The following is a 16,872-nucleotide window of genomic DNA, read 5'->3' as shown; positions in this document are numbered from 1 at the left end:
TTGTGACATAGGTAAAAAACAAATCTGAACACCTGAACCCAATTTTTAAACTTTGGCATGTGTTAGTAACCGGCCAACAATTGTAAATAAATATTTTGCAACATTTAGCTGTATATATCTTTCCATTACCAACTACCAAAAAACAACCCAAAACATTCTCCTGCTGTCAATCACAGTAATACCACACGTGTATGTTATTTGTGGTTTGTTTCACGGTTTTTTATCCTACCTAAAACACACTGACACAATTTTATTTTTTAAATCATACCTAAAAACATATGTACCCCGACCTTTGACCCTAACCCAGATCAGATTCTGATCTGGCAATTTTATCTTTTATTAAAGTTCAGATCTGTGTTCTGCATGTAAGCAGTACATCAATTTCAATGGGCTGCCCTAACCACAGAAACATGGGTAAAATCACACCACATTGATTCGCATGATGCTGTGGGACCATGCAGTTTATCGCCTGTCGTGGTTGGAGATAGATGGGGTTGTCCCATTGTGTTCCTCAAAGTGCACAACATTTCTCTGCATTTAAGGAACACGCACAATTTTGTGCGTGCGCCACACTCACAGATATGTGAACCTAGCCTTATTTATTTCGTTTACACAAGTTTTTTTGTTTATAACCTTCTCCTCTAGCAAGGAGAAGACCCAATGTATATTTTTCTTTATTCAAGAGGAGAAAGACAGGGACGGGCTGTACAGTGACCAATCACTGTGATAGCCTATCACAGTAATCGAGAGCTAGTCCCCCAGACTCCCGATTGTTCATATTAGATGTGGAGCGCTTAGATCACTGTCTATGTGCTGACACACACGATATGTATATATGATGCCACATATGCGTACACTTGGTGGGAAGGGGTAACATACACAGTGAGGGAAAAAAGTATTTGATCCCCTGCTGACTGTGTACGTTTGCCCACTGACAAATTAAATGATCAGTCTATAATTTTATTGGTAGGTTTATTTTAACAGTGAGAGACAAAACAAAAATATCCAGAAAACCACATTTCAAAAAAGTTATAAATTGATTTGCATTTTATTGAGTGAAATAAGTATTTGACCCCTTCGCAAAACCTGACTTAGTACCTGGTGGCAAAACCCTTGTTGGCCACCTCCATGTTTGACGGTGGGGATGGTGTTCTTGAGGTTGAGTTGATGCCAAAGAGCTTGATTTTGGTCTCATCTGACCACAACACTTTCACCCAGTTCTCCTCTGAATCATTAGGATGTTCATTAACAAACTTCAGACAGGCCTGTACATGTGCTTTCTTGAGCAGGGGGAACTTGCGGGCGCTGCAGGATTTCAGTCCTTCACGGCGTAGTGTGTTACCATTAGTTTTCTTGGTGCCTATGGTCACAGCTGCGTTGAGATCATTGACAAGATTCTCCCATGTAGTTCTGGACTGATTCCTCACCGTTCTCATGATCATTGAAACCAACTGTTGTCACCCTCTCACCAATCTGCTTGGCAATTGTCTTGTTGCCCATTCCAACCTTGTGTAGGTCTAAAATCTTGTCCCTGACGTCCTTGGACAGCTCTTTGGTCTTGGCCATGGTGAAGAGATTGGAATCTGATTAATTGCTTCTGTGGACAGGTGTCTTTTATACAGGTAACAAGCTGAGATCAGGAGCACTCCCTTTAAGCTAGTGCTCCTAATCTCTGCTTGTTACCAGTATAGAAGACACTTGAGAGCCAGAAAGCCTGCTGATTGATAGGGGATCAAATACTTATTTCACTCATTAAAATGCAAATAAATTTATAACTTTTTTGAAATGTGTTTTTCTGGATATTTGTGTTATTTTGTCTCTCACTGTTAAAATAAACCTACCAATAAAATTATAGACTGATCATTTTTGTCAGTGGGCAAACACAAAATCAGCAGGGGATCAAATACTTTTTTCCGCTCACTGTACATCAATGAACTGGATACAACCCTAGAATTCTCCTAAGCATTAAAACTAACTCTATATATGATATCAAGATGAAGTTCCTGCTGTATGCAGGTGATCTATTACTGTCACCAACAGAGAAACGCCTACAAAGCCTGGAAGCGCTGTAGATAAACAATGTGACATGGACACTTCCTGTGGACACAAAAAAAAGCGTCAGCGCTCCAAAGAGTTTTTACATTAACCACTTAAGGACCGGAAGGATTTGCCGCCTTAATGACCAGGCCATTATTTGCAATACGGCACTGCGATGCTTTGACCACTTAAGCCCCGGACCATTTGGCTGCCCAAAGACCAGAGCACTTTTTTGCGATTCGGCACTGCGTCGCTTTAACTGACAAATGCGCGGTCGTGTGATGTGGCTCCCAAACAAAATTGACATACTTTTTTCCCCCACAAATAGAGCTTTCTTTTGGTGGTATTTGATCACCTCTGCGGTTTTACTTTTACTTTTTGCTATAATAAATATCCCCAAAAAATATATAAAAAAAACCACATTTTTTTCCCTCAGTTTAGGCCGATATGTATTCTTCTACATATGTTTGGTAAAAGAAAAATCGCAATAAGCGTTTGATTGGTTTGCACAAAAGTTATAGCGTCTACACAATAGGTGATAGTTATATGGCATTTTTATTAATATTTTTTTTTTTTTTTTACTAGTAATGGCGGCGATCAGCGGTTTTTATCGTGACTGCGACATTACGGAGGACAGATCGGACACTTTTGTCGTGATTTTGGGACCATTCACATTTATTCAGCGATTAGTGCAATTAAAAATGCATTGATTACTGTGTAAATGTGACTGGCAGTGAAGGGGTTAACCACTAGGGGGCAGTGAAGGGGTTAAGTGTGTCCTAGGGAGTGATTCTAACTGTGGGGGGAAGGGGCTATGTGTGACACGACACTGATCACCACTTCCAATTACAGGGAGCTGTGATCAGTGTCCTGTCACTAGGCAGAACGGGGAAATGCTTGTTTACATCAGCATTTCCCCGTTCTTTCTCTCCATGGGTCGATCGCGGGTATCCCCGCGATCACACTCACGGAGGTCGCGGCGGGCGTGCGCCCGCAAACTGCTTCTTAAAAGGGCAACGTACAGGTACGTTAATCTGCTGTACGTGCCCATCTGTCGACGTATATCGGCGTGAGCCGGTCGGCAAGCGGTTAATTGACAATTGCGTGGTCGACAAATTTTTTTTTTGCGCTATCATTTTGACAGTTTTGAAAAGGTAAAAAAAAAATATATATTTTTTACTTTTTGCTATAATAAATATACAAAAAAAAAAAAAAAGTCTTCATTAGTTTAGGCTGATATATATTCTTCTACATATTTTTGGTTAAAAAAAAAAAAAAAAAAAATCACAATACGCGTATATTGATTGGTTTGCGCAAAAGAAAGCGTCTACAAAAACTACAAAACCAAATCAGTTAGGCCCCTTTCACACATGGGGATCTGTTATATGGATTCCGCTTGCTTAGCAGTGATCGATCTGTTGATCCCTGCTGAGCCGGCGGATGACAGGTTCATCTCCGCTCATTGTCCGGAGATGGACCCGTCAGATCTCCGCTCTCCTCTATAGGGAGATTGCATAAAAAAACGGACCGCCTGTCCGTTTTCATCCGATCCGATAAACGAATGGAAAAAAGGACCGCCAATCCGTCTGGATTTAGCAGAGTGGATCGGATGTCAGCGAACATGTCACTGCTGGCATCCATCGTGCCATAGAGATGCATGGCGTGTCCGTTCGGGTCCGCCTGAAAAAACTGACAGGCAGACCTGAACGGTCTGCTTGTGTGAAAGGGGCCTAAGGGTTTGGCTTAAAATCTTTGTCATGCCTCCTTCGTGGCAATGAAGTATGGGATCCTGTAACCTACCCAGACCAACCCAAATGGATTTCAGCCCGACAGAAATATTCTATCTGGAATTTTGCAAGCAACTACTCAAAGTCTATCGAAGCCAGTCCAACAATGCTGGCTGGGCAAACTACCTTTACTGCTTGCATCAGAGAAACAGCACTATCGTACTGGGACCACCTTATTGACCAACAAGGACAAGCCTAATCATGTAGCTTTCAACAACGCACCCAAGCTAAAGTAAAAGGACACAAATCCAAAGAAGAAGAATAGGTCACAGAATAGAGAATTGAAATAAACTTCCAGAAACTAATTTCTTACTGGTCACTACAGAGAGACTACAAAGTGTGGTCCCATACCTGGAAATGCTGCAAGACAGAAAGACCCTGGGCCTGTACAGACTGATTGCACACAGACTGGAAATTGACTCAAGGTGGAACAGGCAGACTTACAAGTCCAAGAAGAGTAGACTATGGCAGTCGTATGACCAAGGGGTCCATTTCCTCCTACAATGCCCCAAACAAAACTCCAAGAGTTTTATTCATTTCACCCCCACCCCTCCCACTCTGCCCTCGTAATTACTTCAGCAATGAAGAGAAAGAAAAAGTAGAATGTCTCTGCTCCAAGACATATCATTGAAGTTCAAGAGGGCAAGAAGAGTATCAGGGATGATCTTAACAAATCAAGGGTAGGGGTGTCTAATGAGAGGGGAGGTTATTGTAATACAACTTTTTATTTTGTACAACACATAGTACATTTTATAATTTGTAAAGCCTTACAAACTATGTCCACAAAAATCATACAAACCACCTATATAGCTCAATTCCTGGCTGTAAAAATAGCCACAAGGCTATAAAATGCATGGCTCTCAGAGAAGCCAGAACAAAAAGATTAATTTAAAATTAATGAATGTGTATAGTCAGAAAGCTTTATAAGAATGTCTCTCTCAATGATAGACTCTAATGTTCCCATTCTAAATATAGCACCTAATTCTTCACATCTGTTTGCAGAATGTAGAAAATGCAATTTAGATAAAGCCCAAAAGGAAACCAAGGTACTTATTAGAAGGGTACATCCTAATAATTGGGGAGGCATTCATTTTTGAAGGTTGAAAAAGGCGAAATCACAAGCCAGAAATTATGTGGTTATATGTAGGACAAACAACATTAGAAGATATTTATTTTTACAAAGCAAATATGATTAGTATTCCAGTGTTTCTCTTCTCCCTTACTCTAATAACTTGACCCCAATACTGAAGGCGAAGAGCAGGGAAGGAGCAAACAAGGAGCCCCCGACATGCTACTTATCAACCGATGACATCATTGCCTGTTAGGACACCGATGGCTGGCTGGAATGCTTCACAATAAAACCCTGTGGCTTTGGGCAGGCTCGATCCACTTGCTGGCTTGTGGACCATTTTTGGGCAATTTGCCAAAGCACCCTTGAAGATCCAAAAAGACACCCTGGTTAAAAAAGGCTGACATGGGACATGAATACATACACTCATGTGATGGGTCTCACTACATACTCCTGGGATTCCATCAACTCAATCACCATTTCTTGAATTAGATGAGAAGATTAACACATACACAGTTGACATCAGCATCAAGGCAGACGACATGCCTATGGAAATTTTAACGTGAGGGTAATTGGGATTGGACCTGGGGAAGGATGTGTGGTAGGGATGGAAACCATACATCATAAGCTCATCCCATTCTACAGAATACTATTTGGGGACCTCTCCTAGTTATATGTGCTTATATCTTACATCTGTATAAGTGTCAGATTTTAAAACCTGCAAAGCTAGGAGCCTGAATGCAAATGTTTAAACACTGTTTCCAGAACAAAGCACACACACACACACACACACACACACACACACACACAAACACACTCCAATGCGATCATTTCAGATGATATCAGCTAATGTAGCACATGCAGCAGCTGTTGTCATGGCAACAAATGATGTCACTCTCCTTACATTAACAGCAAGCACAGAAAAGTCATGCAAAGCAGACTGAAAAATATGAATGCACTGGTTTTTCTGCATTTGCTTATCTAGCTAGGCTCTGCTCCAAAAGACAACAAAACTGCACTTGCTAAACAGAAAGCCAAAAAATCAATTACATTTGAAGGCGTGCTAATAAGTGATACATAAATGAAGATTAAATATAATGTTTACACCATAAAGCTAACAAAATGTTCATTATATTCATATGAAAGTGTTTAGATTTGCATGATTACTGTATTATTTGGAAGTTGGCTGACAAAATGGGCAAGCAGCCTGCAAGCAACAATGACAGAACACAAAACACAACGTAATGAAAGGCGTCTATTAAAAGGGTTCTTTTTTTTAATATATATATATATATATATATATATATATATATATATATAAACTAATATGTGTGTGTCACCGGCGCAAAACCAATATTTCAATCAATTTAATAGTGATTTTTTTGGCTGCTGCATTCAAAAAAAACCTTTCATAGGAAAGGACTAAAAGTGTTGTTTTTTATGTTTGAATGCGCTGCTCCCATCTATACACCCTTTTTAATATTCACATACCCTACCTATTAATTATAGAACTAACCTATATAAAAAAACATATACATGTGAAAATTCACCACATTAAACCAAAACCATATAACAAAAATCCGATGACATATATCACATATGTAACAGAGTCCCCAAATATATGCTTTCAAATCTTCTATCAATTGCCGTGATTGGCGTGCTCCTGTGTTCCTTCAATATTCATAAAGTGACTATGTGATCCACCACCACCTGTAAGATTGGCCACTCACCAGATACTTCTTTAATAATACACCTTTGGTTCATTCATGGGATAACCACTCCACTTAAGAAAACCTCTTCAACGGCTATAATTGGACTTTAGTGTTCCTCATATAAAATATGGATAAAACGATCATCGCGCAATACATTTTAAAACTGTTTATTATGTAAAAACAAAAAAAGAAGTGTACACTCACATTTAAAAGTGCCCTCGAGCCGGCACACAGCTTATCCAGCAGTTAGGGACGGGTGTGGGAACTGTAGCCTGGTTCGCCTATGTGCAATATGCGACCTCCGTGTTCCGCTTGCGTTCCACCCCTCGTATCCGTTCGCGTCCTCACCAGCCACTACCGTTTCCGATCACGTGGGCAAAAAAAACTCCCAGCAGCCTCTACGCGTTTCGCATCATAATATGCGTCATCAGGAAGCTCCGCGCGATGATTGTTTTATCCATATTTTATATGAGGAACACTAAAGTCCAATTATAGTCGTTGAAGAGGTTTTCTTAAGTGGAGTGGTTATCCCATGAATGAACCAAAGGTGTATTATTAAAGAAGTATCTGGTGAGTGGCCAATCTTACAGGTGGTGGTGGATCACGCCAATTGATAGAAGATTTGAAAGCATATATTTGGGGACTCTGTTACATATGTGATATATGTCATCGGATTTTTGTTATATGGTTTTGGTTTAATGTGGTGAATTTTCACATGTATATGTTTTTTATATAGGTTAGTTCTATAATTAATAGGTAGGGTATGTGAATATTAAAAAGGGTGTATAGATGGGAGCAGCGCATTCAAACATAAAAAACAACACACACACACACACACACATATATATTTATTGTTCTTTATACAGGAAAGTAAGAAAGTTTCAGAATCTTGCCAAGCACAGTTTCAATAGAAAACAATATGCATTAATTTAAAGAGGACCTTCAGCCTCAATCCACTTTTTTTTTTAAATAATACCCCTACTTACTGGGAGGCAATGTCTGCATTGACATTATTCTGTCAACAGACACCACTCGGTCCTACGCTGCCATCTTACTTCTAATGTTATCGAGAGGCACACTAGCTCTTCTGGGTTCACCCGGTGGGGCCTTGCGATGATGCTTCTCTAGGCCCAACCCCCTCCTAATTGAAAGACTAAAAGCCTCCTGGGATATGCGACGTGAATATCCCTGGTGGCCAGGCAAGCACTATGAATGGAGGGGCTGGGTGGCACGATTTGTAATAAAACAAAACAAAAAAAACAAAACACAAACACTGCCTTATTGCTATAGAGGAGGGGAGGAGGGAAGTCAACACAGAGTGTGAAGATCCGCTTTAAAAAGAGAAGTATGGGTCTGGGGTCCCCCCCCCCATCATACTTACCTAGGTGGATGCAGAATGTCCTCTGGGCATCTCTACACTGAGAACTCAGTGATCGAACGTCGCCAATGGCTCGGCTTTTACAGCTCCCCGAGCGGTAAGTGCTGACTGTCAATCAGCAGCTCTCCACTCTGCTCCTCCACACTCAATGGATTGGATCGCCTGGGCTGTGGAGGGGCAGGGAGCGGCCGTCTCAGGCTCTCTGCAGCTCGCTGAGAGGCTAAGATGGGCAACAATCAAGTCCAGGCACCTGGCGGATCCAGACTGTAACAATGACGCAGTGCCTGGACTGATTCCTGTGGCGTCAGCAGAAAGCAGAATTCAGTTCGCTCTCTGCTAAAAACGGATCACAGGAGTGCAAAATGAATTGCACTCCTGTGACCCATAGGAGAAGCCCAGCCAAAAGAGCTTAGGCTGGACTTCTCCTTTAAGGAGATGGAAATCTGCAAGGCCAACATGATATTACAATCAAAAAGGAAAAAAAATAAACACTGGAATAAATTTTATGGACTGAAAAATACTCATGAGAATAAAGCCAAGCGATGAACAAATAGCATTGCGGTATCACAAAAAAAAAAAAAAGTGGCGTGGCAAAGTATACTATATCAGTCTACATGCATTCGCAAACTCATCAATACTGTGATCTGCAGAAAACAGAATAAAGATGGCTATACTGTCATTAGTTTTTTTACTGGAATTTCAAAAACTGTAATGTCCTATATTGTTCTTTTATGCAAGGACATATATTGATAATATTCTTAATATATATTGATAATATACTTAATCTCGCATAGGATACAGCTTAGCTGGCAGACCCATGTGCATATCTTTTTGTTTATAAAGCAGTCAATAACGTACTTTGAACGGGTAACATTATACAATCCAATATCATCTGTGATATACATTTGTAAGCTATGTTGATCAACGGGAGATTTCATAATGCTATAACTCATCTTGGAGAAAAACAAAAATCCTCCCCTTGCAGTGGGGTTTCTCCCCCACTGCAAGGGTTAAATGCGTATTTATCCAGGGTACCAGAATAAAACACATTCTCCTAACTGATCCCCTGCTCCCACAGGCTCAGTGCAAGGCTAGGACCTTTGCCCACATCCTTTTCTACATTCCAGTGGTCGCATTCCCTCTGATGTTATCAAGTACATTGCAGGGCCCTTAACCATGCAGTGCACAAGTTAGACGCACGGGTGCTCAACCTTTGGCAGAACTACAAATCCCATGAAGCATTACACACAAGGCTGACAGCAACAAGCATGACTCCCAAAGGCAGAGGCATGAAGGGACTTGTAGCTCCACAACAGCTGGAGGGCCAATGGTTGAGCACCCATGAGTAAGAGTAGGGAAGAAGAGTGGGGACAGACAAGAATCCAATAATTTAAACTTTGTGGTGCATTGGCAGCTCTACTGCAAGGGAGGACTTCTGCTTTCCACAGGAAAAGACTTTAAACATTCCTGACTGGAAGCTCAAACAGCCTTTACTGTACTTGTCACACATGTACACAAAATGTTAAAACCACCATCTATTGTTTGCGGTGTGTGCCTTTAGGAAAGTTTTCCTTCACTTAAAAGGCCAAGTTCACCTTTTCCAGAAAACAGTCTATGCAGTCAAAGGGGCCCCGCCACAGTAGGTAATAAAGGACTGTGCAGCTTTGTATTAATGTGCATTCATTTTATTTTATTAGCATAGCTGTAGAACATTTCGACCCTCCTCTGAAAACCTTACTGAAGGCTTCCATTTAGCAATCCCCATGCCCTGCCTTTTTGCTAGAATGTGAAAACGAATGTTGGGAGTTCAACAAATGTAATGCCTTAGCAACAAAGTAGGTTATGGCCTACAGGTACAACAATAAAATTAAAGGAACATTTTCCATAGCTGAACAGTTGTTTAATACCTACTGGGGCCCCTTTGACTACACAGGCTGTTTTCTAAAAAACGTGAGCCTTTAGTGCCCTAGATAGCCAACAGGAAGTGAGAGGAAACCTCTGAAAAACGGTTGGCACTGGAATAGGTGTCCCCACCGGAAGATTTTGTACTGGTGTTAAAAACTTTGTGTTTGCCATCCCTTTGTGTCTCAGTAACAATTGTCACCAGCTCAAATACAGATGGTAATATTACCTAGCTGGGACATAGACACCAATAACAGCCATACAAAGGATTTATTCCTTAGGCCCCTTTCACACGGGGCAGATCCACTCAGTGGAGTCCGCCAGCTCATCGGGAGATTGCTCCGTTGATCTCCGCTGAGCTGGCGGATGACAGGTTTGTCTCTCCTCACTGAGCGGGAAGGGACCAGTCAGAGTCCCGCTGATCTCTATGGGGAGATCGGACGAAAAACGTAGCATGTCCGTTTTCATCAGATCTCATCCAATCCGATCCGCCAAGACGGATGGCAGACGTATCGCCATAAGTCTGTCTTGAGCGCATCGGATGGCAGGAGGGGTGTCAGCGGACACATCTCCGCTGAAATGCGCCTGCCCATAGGAGTCAATGGGTGGACCACTAGGATCCACTTGAAAAACGGACAGGCGGATCCGAGCGGGCTTATGGTGTGAAAGGGGCCTCATCAACTCTATCCCAACAATAAAAATAAAAGTAAAAAAAAAATATAACAAAAGAATGATTAAAGCTAATGGTTAACGTGGCTGTCAACACAAGGTCAAAGCTACACAATAAAAACCAAGGAGAGCACAGATCTCCCCTGAGTTGGAGCCTCTCCCCACCTTGGGGTAGTAGTGTTTGAGGTTTGTGTTAAGTTGAACATAGTATCAATGTTAAGGCATGTTACTGTGAAAGTTTGGCCCCTGCGTGGGCTAGTTCTGTTTTGAATGAAATTAAAACTCAATAAAAAAAAAAAATTTTTCAAAAAAAAAAAAAAAAAAAAAACGAAGGAGAGATAAAATACTTACCTTTCCAGCAGCCCACATGCATTGCAACACCATCGCTTTGTCCCAGCCCAGCCACTTCAGGCATTTAAAGCTGTTGTAATCCCTTACATAGACCCATTGACGTGACAAGCAACACAAAGCTGAACCAACTCCTCCTACGTAGGTTGTGCCTGTTTACCTGCAGCCCTCTCTTTTCTACAGCATTCTAAAACACAGATAAAATGCTTTCTCAGCTCCAGTAAGCAGTGGACAGTGATCAGACACAACACACTGCACGTTATAGAACAGGGAGCCAAGTATAATCTGAAACCTAAGTGGAGGGAATGGACTCGCCCCGCTACACAATTTTACAGGGAAACATGCACAGCTGAGGATGTCCTGTTAGCATGTACTTTGTGTACTGAAGTACGAGCCAGCAAGAGGAACCAAAATGTGTTGTTGGGGAGTGTTAGACACCTGGAATTTTGAGCATCTGCAGCATCTGGGGAGAAGCAAAGCAGTGGTGTTTCAACACACAGGCCTCAGGAAAGGCATATTGCTGCTTTGGACAGTGAGCCAAAAGTACCATCAAAGTTTTTGAGGGGCTTTTTCTCAGATAGGAGAGCAAGAGGTTACATGTAATTACCACAATACATTTACATCATTTCCAAAAAGAATTCCTGCTGTTCTTTAAAAAGGAAGATCAGAATCTGGCCTATCAATTTGGAGTAATGCAGTAAAGATTAGGATGTTGCTTTGGAAAGTTTTAAAATTAAAATTCTCTTTCATTAAAAAGGAAAACATACCTCACTTGGTGCATTAATTTGTAATTTATTATTAAAAAAAAGACCTTCCTTTGGACATTGAACTTTACCATAATCCGGTTTTAAGATAAAATTGAAAATGGAAGGTTTTGCTCAAAAATGTAATAATCCACTACGATTCCAAGAAAGAAAAAAAAAAATTAAAATATTAACCTGTCAACATACAACATATATTAACTGGTACATACATTATGTAATACAAGATGTTTACAAATGTCCTACCTATTCCAGTCTGCAGCCAGCAAGGATTTGCTTACAGCATGTTCCTAGAATTGTAATTTCCTGCTCACATTTTCCATGTTTGTTTTTTCCCCATTATGACAATGGGACTGGCCATATGATTTTAGTAGGTACCTCCCAGGAAGGACTATAGCAATAATTGGAAGTGATTACAATGCATTTGTCAGTATCTACAGGGAAGGATCTGGTAAGAGCGTGCAATGAAGTACGTAAAAAAGTCTTGCAATGTTGCATCAAACCTGACCAGAAGCATTGTTCCATAAACTAGTGGCATTGCTCCTGTCTGCCTCTAGTAAACAGATGAGAAATTGAGAGATCTGTTGACACCCAATCACAGAGCCTATTTGCCAAGAGTAGGGATGAGTAGGAGTGATTGTGACAGGAGCATGCACTGTAAACAAAACACAATGACGGTTCAAACCATGTGGTCCAAAGACCATGGTTGCATTTAATAAAAAAGGTACAGCATACCATTTACTGATATACAGATGAGGCTGGTACATAGCTAGGGGAGCGCAGAAAGGTATGCATTAAATAAAAAAATTTAAAAAAGGGTCTACATACAGCCCTGTGAAGCTGAACTTTAGGTAGACATAAAAAAGACTAAGGCTGCATTCACACCTGAGCGTATCGTTTTCAGGCGGAAAGTCGCATGTTTTTGCCGTGATTTTGTACAGGTCAAAAAGGTCACCAATGTAAAAAGCAGAAAAATGCCCAAATCTACCCGAATTGAGTTACAAAAAAGCTCCAGTACTTTTTTAAGCTTTACGCGACATGAAGTGGAGATGTGAACCATCTCCATTGAGAATTGCTGATTTTTTTTTCTCCTCCAGCGTTTTGGAGCTTCAAGCTCCAAAACGCTGAGGTGTGAATGGGGCCTTAGTAATGCAGCTATGTAAACATTATTACATCATGAAATCTATTGTTTATATTCAAGCAGTGTACATAAACAGATTTGACCTGGTACCAGCCTCTTGCAGTCCCTGTACATCAGAGCTGGACTGGAAGAGGAAGTAGTAGTACAAGCCATCCCAGTTAATGTACTGACAAAAAGCATGCTAATAGGAGGAGAAAGCAAAGTGACAGAGAGATGGGCTTCTCTCTTTTTCACTGTTGAGTAACAAGCTGGGACAGGTGCAGGATGACCTTGGTTTAGAGGAAGTGGGTTTCATCATGATGCTGGCCATCAGACTGAGAACATCAAGAATCAGAGAAAAAGTACCATGAGGGGAATCCCTGTACTGAAGCTAAATAGTCACGTAAAACCTGGCTTTGGTTTTTATATCTTTTAATGGGCTGCTTATTTTTATCCTATTATTTTTTTATGGAATTGTTTAAAAAAAATAAAATAAAATAAAAAAAGAGGAGGAAAACCATCATTACAAAACAAGTATTAGGTAAAAAAAACTAAATTGTTTATATACCAACCTACTGCAGGAGCATCATATTCATCCCCAAGAAGTATCTCTGGAGCAGAGTAAGCTAATGATCCACAGCTTGTGGTCAGCTTTTTCCCAGGCTGAAACTTGTTGCTAAAGCCAAAATCAGTCAGTTTCACAAGGCCCTGTTTCTCAAAGAACACAACATTCTCTGGTTTGAGGTCCCTGTGCACCACATGTAACTTATGGCAGTATGATATCGCATGCACAATCTGAGCAAAGTATTTTTTGGCCAGATCCTCGCTGAGGCCTTCCTCATGCTTCATTATGTAATCATACATATCGCCTCCATCTCCAAGTTCTAGAATGAGATACAATTTGGTTTGTGTGTCAATCACTTCATACAGACGAACTATGTTGGGGTGTTGCACCAGTTTCATGCATCGAACTTCTTGAAAAAGATGCCCAGTAGCTAAGGAGTCTAATTTGGTCTTGTCGATGACTTTCACGGCTACTTTTTCACCTGTAAAGACGTGACGAGCAAGCTTGACAACTGCAAAATGTCCTCGGCCCAATGTCTTATCAAGATCATAAAGTCCAGCAATCTTCCCATCATATCCTCTCTTGAAACCAGCCATGCTGTTAAGGGCAGCTAGGTCCTCAGGTTGTAACCGTTAGATGACTTTCATAAAAGAATATCTGATGCCAACAAGGAATGCATTTTCATTGCCGCTAGGCACATCTGAATGAGAAAGAGAAAAAAAAAAAAAGTTACAGGAAAACCAACAATAAATACATGTTAAAATCACTAAAATTAGGAAGCCATGAAAACCAGTACTGCAATGGAAGATCCATTTACAAGCTGGTATTTGACACCCATTAAGAATACATGCAACTATACCACATGGCTATAAAAATACAACTCTCACTTTTTGGGCTCTAGGGAGCACATACCATTTCATATCCTCCATTTTAGTTTTAGTGTTGTTACACACCTCCCAACTTTAGGAGAAAAATATACCTATAAAAAAAACAAATTATATATGCAAATGACACACTCCTGCTATGCTGCAGACCAGGAAAAATAAAAGCCCAAATGAAGCTTTACCAGAAAGTACAGAGAAACATTTACTAATAAGCCAAAAGTTCAAATGAACAAGTCATAGATCAGCCATACACAGATTTCTCTCGTTCAGCCTGGAGTGCTGAACGAGAAAAATCAATCGATTCCTCCATTTTTGCTAAACAGCATGGATAGAGAAATCTCCTCTGCTGCTACTGTATAAAAAGCCGTGGTTGCCCGAATACCCAATCAGTAAGCATCTGATTGGATGTAGTTACTGTTTTACCGATAATTTTCCATTCGGTTCAATCGTGTATTGCTAGCTTTAGGATTTATTGCTCCCCGTACAGTAGTATAAAAATTCTACACAATCAGCTGGCCCGACACGCCATTCCTGCTTTGACCACACTACATGAGCGCAATCAGCAACAGTGCTTCTTAACATCTCTGATCATCAGGGCTGGGATTTTTATGACTGAATCCCCCCCCCCGACTTGTTACGCAATTAGTTTAGGACATTGTGACTGTGGGGTTTATTTACTAAAGCTGGAGAGTGCAAAATCAGGCTTACTTCTGCATAGAAACCAATCAGGTTCTAACCTCAGCTTGTTCAATTAAGCTTTGGTAATAAAACATGGAAGCCTATTGGTTTCTATCCAGAAGTGAGCCTACTTTTTGCACTCTCCAGCTTTAGTAAATAAACCCCATTGTGTAAATACATTTATAAAAGAGAACTATATTTCTGCATATGATAGGAAAAAGAAAAAAAACTTAGGCCAATAACTATAAAGAGAAAATCTGTCTTTTTGCTTCTGTGGCCTATAGGAACAGAGCTACTAGATAAATTCAGACCTTTTGACCATTGATTCGTAAAAGGCTTTGAGCATCTCTTCGTTAAAAATTAAATACAACTGAAGGAGGATGTTCCACATTATCTACCAAATGGTGGCATCACATTCAGCAGTCAGAGCAACAGCAAAGGAGACAGCAACACCACAGTGCCTCATCCCTGAGGCTTAGTCACCACTGAGATCTCCGCAACCCTTGTGCCATCACCTAATAACTATGGATATTTATTTAAAATACACAATTATACCATGCAAATGCAACATTATTATCTACTCATTTCACTTGGTAGGGAAGTATATTTAATTAACATCTGAATATTCATGTGATAAGAATAATTAGATATTTTTAACAGGCCGAAAAATAAAAATCCTCTATGAACATCAACAAGAAAGGTCATTTCTCAAAACCCAGGTTGTAAAAAACAAAAAAAACCAAAAAAAAACAAACACACAGGACAAGAAAATACAGTTCATACAAAATATGTGTTTTTTTGATGGAGCTGGTCTCTTTATAAAAATACACAAATCTGTACCAGCCATGAAGACAAAGGGAGAGATTCTATTTTCATCAACGCTGGTCTGTTCTTCTATAATAAGCAGGTTTGGTCATTCAAGATGAGCTCCCATTATGCATGGATGTCCCATGTTCTAGTAATAAAGTAATTATTGTTATGAATGCAAGTATTCATGGATGTCTGCCGAAAAGAAGAAGGAAAAAAAAAAAACCAAATAAACACACACTATACGGTTTTAATATTTAAGAATACCTACACTATTAATGCCACAGTGGTAGTTTGCCTCATTTGACACAAATCAGGGTTGTGTTAAAATAGTAATTTTTTTTTTTTTGCATTCCTCCTTCCTCCTAAACTGTCCAAATCTTCGAAAAAAGTCTCAATTTTAGTAGGTCAGTGTTTATTTTATATTATTTTTTTTTAGGACCAAAATAAGTATTAAACACCACGTAAAAAAAAAAAAAAAAAAAAAAAAAAAAAGGGAGGTGTAACATTAGCTAAGGTTTCTACATAGTTCTGCTGTTTTGCCTTTTTCTTTTTATATTACAGGCATAATTCCATTGAAGATCCCCCATGTTGGTATACAGGCCTAACGCTAATGAAGTTTCCCTATTGCTGGTGATGTACTGACCTAACTCTAATTAATATTCCCCGTACTGGTTGTGCACAGGCCTAGTGCTAATAAAGAACTCTACACGCTGGCGCTAGCTGTGCACTGGGCCTGATGCAAATAAAGATCTTCCATGCTAATGGATCACAGTTGCTGTATTAGGATTCACATTACTTAGCAACAGGAAAAGCAGGTTTAAAAAACTAAAAACATTCTTGCATCCTGTTATCTTTTATGCAATATTTCAACAAACTGTTGCAGATTTCCATAAATCACTGAAAATTGAGCTAATCTACAAATATTAACTAGAAAAAATATATATAAAGTACAGACTTTCCATCTGAGCGATTCCATAATGGAGTGAACCTTTGGAACCATGTGGGTTAACATTTACTAGCTGCAGAACAGGGAGAATGTTTGCAGACTGCTGACACATAAAGGCAACTGACTTAAGAATTCATATCATCCTGTTTAACTGCTATTTTTACATTTGCTTCATTCTTCAAGAGTCACTCTATTTGTGCCAAGAG

The 16,872-nt window shown here is 40.0% G+C and overlaps 1 protein-coding gene across 1 annotated transcript in view; it reads right to left on the bottom strand.

Annotated features, from left to right (window-relative positions):
* Positions 1 to 16,872, bottom strand: part of SNRK (SNF related kinase) — a 117,427-nt gene that overhangs the window by 36,531 nt on the left and 64,024 nt on the right. Inside the window, exon 2 of the mRNA XM_073630310.1 lies at positions 13,356 to 14,048. Coding sequence (XP_073486411.1) covers positions 13,356 to 13,944 — 589 coding nt within the window. The 5' untranslated portion in view covers positions 13,945 to 14,048. The remainder of the gene's footprint in view (positions 1 to 13,355; positions 14,049 to 16,872) is intronic.

This window comes from Aquarana catesbeiana, linkage group LG05 (assembly GCF_042186555.1).
Source record: "Aquarana catesbeiana isolate 2022-GZ linkage group LG05, ASM4218655v1, whole genome shotgun sequence".
NCBI classification, from domain to species: Eukaryota; Metazoa; Chordata; class Amphibia; order Anura; family Ranidae; genus Aquarana; species Aquarana catesbeiana.
This window is presented reverse-complemented; position numbering and strand designations above follow the sequence as displayed.